Genomic DNA, 7,547 nt, shown 5'->3' on the forward strand with positions numbered 1-7,547 from the left:
AACAGTCGAGATTGCGTTGGACATAAGCATCAACAACCCCAACACCTCATCAATGATTGTCCCACGTAAGATGTCGTGAGAAAAATCTAAAGAAATAATTTATAAGTACTGAATGAGTAAAAAAAATTATTTTGAAACAAAAAATGTTAAGGACTAAATAAGTATAAAAATATTAAGGACTAAATGCGTACAAAATAAAAAATATATTACCCTATTAAGTCATTTTTGCCAACTAACCTGGAGTAACCGGTCATAAGGACTGAATGTGTACAGTTTAACAAATTGAATGAGTAAATGTGGACAAAAAAAACCCAATGACCAGATGTGTACAAATCAAAAAATACATTACTCTTTTAAGTCATTATCCCTTAAAAAATACATATAAATATGTAAAACAATACATTTATACATTTAAAATACATAAATATACATAAACATCAATATAAAAAACTTCAAAAAAATATATAAATACGTAATATATAAAAAAAACACATAAAAAATATGTAAAATACTTAAAAATAGATATAAATACGTAAAAAAATATGTTCATATTTTTAAAATACATAAACATCTATATAAAAAAGTTTAAAAAATACATAAAATATATAAAATGGTTAAAAATACGTATAAATAAGTAAAAAATATTTTTATATATTTAAAATACATAAAAATATGTAAATATATACATATAAAAACTTTAAAAAAATACACAAATACATAAAAATAGATATAAATACATAAAAAAAAAATATGTTTATACATTATATACATTTTGACAAATCTGCAAAAAAAATTTCCATTATTTTCGAAAAATTAACAATTTGGTCTCATGACCTGCTAAACGGTCAAAATGGTTAAAGTGAATAAATTAGCTGATTTCTTGGGCTTTCTTTTATTTAAAAAGTGAAAAAATCATGATTTTTTTGTTCAAAAAATATAATTTACGACTTTATTAAAAAATTCCTAAAATATTATGATTTTTCTGGAGATTTCCTTAAAGTTATTTTAACCTTGTTAAACATTTATACAAGACTAGTTTTTATATGCCAAACTACCATTTTGGCTAAACTGGTCTTTTTAAATTTAATAACAAACTTCATAACAATCTTACTAATTGTTTTTATTATTTAAAAATTTTAAGTCCTTACATACATGCTACGACTCATACTTTTAGATTTTTATTGAAAAATTTATTACCGTGTCGTGGTCATTATGAGTCAAATAACTCTCTTGATCGATGACTTTTCATTGAAGTATTATTTTTTATTAGAGAAAATAATAAGAGTATATAATGTCGGAATATTATGCTACCCCACGAAACCGTAGGACTAATATGATTAATCAACATCATTTGGAGCTGTGATTTTTAATATAGTTTTGGATATGCAAATCCAAGAATTTGGGGATTGATTTAGTAAATTTAGCACTGAATTGCTAGAGAACTCAACGACTTCTTTGAGTTCGTGTAATTCATTTCTAGGTTTAAAAAATCAAAGTTGTTGAAACTAAGTGAGATATACAAAAATGATTTTGATGATTCGACAAAAGGTGCATCTTAATGGTCAACTTGATATATATTATCTCTCTTTGCTCCATAATAACAAATTTGCCAACTTGAAGGAAATTACGAGCCTCTTTCATTTAATGGTGGAAACACGGAAACAACGTTCTTTTCTTTTGGTTTATAGGTTATTAAAACTTACTTTGGTTTGGTCTTGTGGTCACAACTGAAATCGATGAACCATGTTTTTCTGCACTGAAATTGTTGAAGAACAATTTACGTATTCTATATTACACGAAAAAAGAATTTATGATTACCCTGCCACTAATACCGTGTAAAAGTATATTTACTCATAAAAATATCTTCTCATTAAATGCATTATAAATACAAAAATATAGGGTTGACAATTCTCGACACGACATGCGACACGACCCGCGACACGACACAAAATAAATGAGTTTGGGTTGAGTTTTTCAACCCACCAACCCGCTAACCCGCCAACTCGTTTATTAAACATGTCATATATGAGTTTCTCAAAAAATAAACGGGTTGACCCGCCAACCCGTTTATATTCTTAATAAAAAAATTATTTTATTTTTAAATGTATTATGTATCAAGTATTAATATTTAATAAGTATTACAAAAATATATCATTTATTTATAGACCATTTGACTGTTTTGACATTATGACTCGTGGTGAATGGTTTAATGTCATAAATCGTAACCTATAAGGCTAAGCTTGTAACATGTTTCTATGAATTTTTTTCATTTTTATTTGGATGTTTAAGACTTAAATATGTAAAATTCGGACCCATGAACCCAAATCTGACCCACGAACCCGCAAACTTGTGAACCCGTTTAAATAAATGGGTTGGTGGGTCATATATGGGTTTATGTTCCAAACCCGCCAACCCGTGACCTGTATATTTAAATGGGTGTTTGGGTTGACATATTTTGACACGCAAACCCGCCAACCCGCGACACGCCAACCCGAACACGACACGATTGTCAGGCCTACAAAAATACAAAGAACTTATATGGCTAATACAAAATGACCCTAACAGGCTTATGGAGGTATACACACTAAAAAAACTCTAAACATGGATTTCCACTTTTGTGCTGAAACTTCCCCCATCATCATACTGATGCTGATGCTCCTCAAAACAGGGAATGTTGAAATTTTTACTGGGAGTCGTTGAATCAGCCATTAATTGACATGGTCCCTAAGGTGTAAGTTCTTTGTTTCGCATGTGTTCCAAAAGGTAATAAATATATTAATTGTGTCCTTATTTTTGGTGCATTGACTTTTCTTCGGATCTAGCATGTTATAACTTTGCTCCTTTGACCCCAAAGAAAAAATAGGGATCCCTATATCATCACATTTTCCATTCCTATTATGAGCAAAATTACAAGGTACAATTTACAGAAGAATGTTTCAAGATGAATGAAAACTATTGTTTTAAACGTAGAGATATTTTAGTATTCATGTACATGTATTTGTAAATATTATTAATGCACCTAAGAAAAATATAACATAATGAAAGAACATCGTTATACTATGCTTTTGATGAAAAATACATTGCTATAAAATAGTCACAAATATTAATTACACAAAATTACAAGTTGGTTTTTTTTAGAGTAAATTACACGAAAGGTCCCTATGGTTTAGGATAATTTGCTCTATTAGTCCCTAACTTATATTTTTAATTTAGAAGGTCTTTATTGTTTGTTTTATTACGTGTTTGGTCCCTATCTTATCTAAAAATACTATTTTACCCTTAATTTTTTAATTTATTTAAATAAATACACTTCCAACCCCATCCTCCTCACCTTACCTTACCTACTCTACTATTTTTTCCTATTTAAATAATAGTCTTTTTAGGTAAAACAAAAACCAAGCACATAACAAAAACAAAACAGTAGAAACCAAGCACGTAGCAAAAACAATCAGTAAGAACCTTCCGAGTTAAAAAATAAGTTAGGGACCAAACGCATAAACTACCTCAAACCATAGGGATCATTTGTGTAATTACTTTTTTCTTTAACATTAAGAAACAATATGTATGTTGTGTTTTGGGTTTCTATGAGATTTTCCCTTGAAAACACTCAAACACCCATCTCACAAAACATGGTGAAAAGTCCAAACCCCACATGAGTTTTTCATAGATAACACTAGCACTCAAAAATAATGCAACTTAATTCAATTTATTGTATACAATAAGGAGACTATGAAATTAAAAAACTACAAAAATTAAACAATATCATTCGTTTTCAAACACTTGCTCTTGTGAGTTCCATTTGTGCAACTGCTGTGTTGATGGCATCAATGACATCCATTTTTCCACCAATTGCAGCTTCATCCACAGGAGTCCTTTCATGTCTAAATATACACAAAAATAAAAATAAAAAAATACAAACACAAAATTGAATTCCCTAAAGAGGACAAATGAAAAAAAGAAAATCAAATTCAAAACTAATATATACCTGTTTAAGCTTGATACATCTGCTCCAGCTAGAATCAATATGTTAACAACCTAAAAAAAAAAAGAGAGGTAAAGTTTTGGACAAATGTTTCACTTGATTAATGTTATAAAAAAATAATAAAATAATAAATAATAAATAAATGATATTTACCTCGATGTGGCCATTCAGGCATGCCCAATGAAGAGGCGTGTTATTTTCAACATTAAAAGCATTGACTTCCTGTATTAAACAAAAGAAACATATATTAAATTCCAGAATGGTCCCTATGGTTTGGGGTAACTTGCATGTTTGGTCCCTAACTTATTTTTTTAACTCGAAAGGTCTCTACTGTTTGTTTTTGTTACGCGCTTGGTCCCTACTGTTTGTTTTTGTTACATGTTTGGTCCCTGTCTTATCTAAAAATACTATTATTTAAGTAGGAAAAAAAATGGTGGGGTAAGTAAGGTAAGGTGAGAGGAGTGGGGTTGGAGGTGTGTTTATTTAAATAAATTAAAAAATCAAGGGTAAAATAGTCTTTTTAGGTAAGACAAGGACCAAGTGTGTAACAAAAAACAAACAGTAGGGACCTTCCGAGTTAAAAAATAAGTTAAGGACCAAACGCACAAATTACCCTAAACCATAGGGACCAATCGTGTAATTTACTCTATTGTAAATAAAAGTTCATTAACTATTTAACTATAATTAAAAAAAATGATTTATTTCATTACCATGCTTATTCCATTTTACAAAATAGGAAAGGTATGGTCTCCCTTACCACTTTATTGTTGATAAGATAGTTGACTATATCAACATTTCCATTTGCTGAAGCCATATGAAGTGCTACAAAAAAAAAATTTAAAAATTAACTACTAAAAGTCAAAAAAATAATAATAAATAATTTAAAGAAACAAAAATTGCATGTTTTCTTACCTGTCCTCCCTTCTGCATCCTTGGAATCAAGAGAAACCCCAACAGCAGCTAAGCTTATAACATCGTCAATATCATTATATCTAGCAGCCTAATTAATGAAAAAACAAGTGTCATTTGGTAGTATAAATGATAAAAGATAGAAACTAATTACTAAAAAGCATTATATCAATCAAGGCTTCATAGGGTCTTATAACAATAAGGGTTAAACGCAAAAATAGCAATGCTTTTTTATTTATTGGTTTATTACACATTCTGCTTTCATATTAAGGCATTGTATTTTAAATTTTTCTTGTTAAGACGTTGTATTTTGAAAAATATACCAATCACACTAAAAGCATGATATGTTTTTTTCTTTTTTTATTCTAAAATACTTAAAACCTCTTGCACCTAACTAGATACTCTCTAAAATGTGAATAGGTGTCAAATGCAAACTATTCTCCCTTTGTTGTTCTTTGTGTATTAAGATTAAATGCACCGAAATCAAGGAAGGTAAAGGACTCATTAACATGGCTTTCTTCTCAGAATCTTAAGGGTGTCTTTGAGTCTCGTTAGAAATTGTATGGGTCTTTACTCTTTTGCAGATTCTTAGAAATTGCTTTAGAAGATCCACAAGTGCACATAGGCATGAGATCAAATGCATTCAAGACCCACAAAATCTTAATGATGTTCACATCTCTCCTAGAGTACCACAAAAGAGCTATAAACATTGACCTCTTCAATGAAGACCAAACATTTTGGACACTTAGGTGTTGTTTGTTTTTTGTCTGCAGATCTTTTTGGTCTCCACTGTTTGCGTCGCGCAGACCACGAGCAGACATTAGGCTTCACAGACTTTTTTTTTGAAGACTGCAGACCTAAAAAGGTCTACGCGTCCTCTTCTTAGCGCAGATATGTCTTTAGGCATCTTCTAACTTAAAAAACACATATACTTTATTTGTTTTTTTTAAGCTTAGATTTATTCCAACTTTATTTATGATAAATAAATTGGAAGAAAAAGTTACAATACTTAAAGCAAAAAGTTTGATAATACAATCATGACCTTTGTGACAAATTTATAAATAAATATTAAATTACAATAATAATTGGTGGAGCTTATTATATAGATATTAAAAAAATTATAATATTGTCTTATATTTTTATGCTAAATTTTATAAAACATTACTTGATGCAATATTCTTCATTTTTTTGAAAAAAATATTTATGGTAAGTTTTTAACTGATTTAATTAAAAAAGTAAAATATAAACTTCGAAAATTTTCATTTAAAATCAAAGTTTATTTTCATTCATGTTATGTTTTAAATTTTTTTATCCCTAATTACAGTGTTTAGGTATAACTTTATGACCAAAGTTTGTTGGTTTTTATCAAATATATACAATAATTCTTACCATTTTATTTTCACCTTTTATACAATAATGCTTAAAAGTTAATCTACATTTGTTAATTATATATAATAAAGTCATAAACTTATCAAAAAAACTCTTTTAAGTTTTTTTTTAAATCTATATTTTAGTTTATTCTAAAACACCGCAGATGTTAAAAAAACAAAGTCTTCTCTACATTTGGCCCACCTCTTTTACTGTAGACATTTTGGCTCAGAAAAAACAAACAGCACCTTGTTGTATCCCTTGATTGTATCCTTGATGATAATCAGAAGGCCATGAATTAGCCATTGAAAAGAAGTGAAATGACCAGAAGAAGACAGAAATGACCTAAAATTGATGAATTACAGCCCAATTGATCAAGAAGATGAACAAAAAACTGTAAACCAAATAACAGCCAATGAGTAAGATTGATCAACAAGATTAACAATCAATCGGCAGAGTTCCCTCCAAAAAGTAAAATTCATTTGGACTGAATATGGAATATGGATAGAAAAAAGAAAAGGTTATTGCAAAACAATTTTCTTATTGATTCCGTATTCAATAACTGAAGCTTGCAATCAGTTGGAAATCCTTTCGAAAAATGGTTGAACAATGTGGTGATATTCGTTCGATTAACTAAGCACTGAATTGAACTAAATACAGATTCTTTATTTACTCCTAAGCGTAACATCACTATGCATAGTCTTTGCAAACCCTAATCGAATCACAAAACCCATCAAGCATATATCTCTAAATGCATCATAGATCGAATGACACACTGAGCTATCCAAGAAGGGGAGTAAAGGAATATATAGACAATGAAAGTACGCATTAAAATGGTTTTACCTCAAGCAAGGCCTCCACGTGTTCCGTCTCCGTAGCAGACGAGTTCTGCTCTGCTCCGTTCGCCTCCGCCGCCCCCATTCTTCGAGCACCGCGCGTGTCTCTGTGTTTCTCGAGATATTTATATGGACTGATGGAAACTGGGCCGGGCTGGAAATTGGTTTTAGAAATTGGTTATGAAACAATGTTAATTTGTGAAGGACAAATTGTGGATTTTACTATCTTTCGGGTTCGGTTTCTAGGATCGGTTTTTTAGTTTATGGATCGAAGGGTTTTGGGTTTAAACTTTAAACATATTTTTCTTAAGATTTAAATAAACTAACAAATTATATATATATATATATATATATATATATATATATATATATGTGTGTGTGTGAAGTGGTTCAAATGAGAACCAAAAAAGGTTAATAACCGTAAGAACCTCTAACTTTAGATGTTTATAAAG

The 7,547-nt window shown here is 29.6% G+C and overlaps 1 protein-coding gene across 2 annotated transcripts; it reads right to left on the reverse strand.

The window, feature by feature from the left end:
• Positions 1-3,638: 3,638 nt before the first annotated feature.
• On the reverse strand, positions 3,639-7,240 carry LOC145086468 (ankyrin repeat family protein). 2 transcript variants are annotated; one of them, XM_079024229.1, is made up of 7 exons: positions 7,103-7,194; positions 6,464-6,653; positions 4,895-4,982; positions 4,740-4,804; positions 4,136-4,204; positions 3,986-4,035; positions 3,639-3,881 (listed from the first exon to the last, which is right to left on the reverse strand). In XM_079024229.1, exons 2-7 carry the CDS (start codon positions 6,479-6,481, stop codon positions 3,773-3,775), a joined length of 399 nt encoding a protein of 132 aa, XP_078880355.1. In that variant the 5' UTR covers positions 6,482-6,653; positions 7,103-7,194; the 3' UTR covers positions 3,639-3,772. The 2 variants fall into 2 exon arrangements, with proteins under 2 accessions (XP_078880355.1, XP_078880354.1); XM_079024228.1 differs by lacking the exon at positions 6,464-6,653 and having other exon boundaries at positions 7,103-7,240.
• Positions 7,241-7,547: the final 307 nt, after the last annotated feature.

The sequence above is a fragment of the Lactuca serriola genome, chromosome 2 (genome assembly GCF_051521515.1).
Source record: "Lactuca serriola cultivar US96UC23 chromosome 2, Lser_US96UC23_V15, whole genome shotgun sequence".
NCBI lineage: Eukaryota > Viridiplantae > Streptophyta > Magnoliopsida > Asterales > Asteraceae > Lactuca > Lactuca serriola.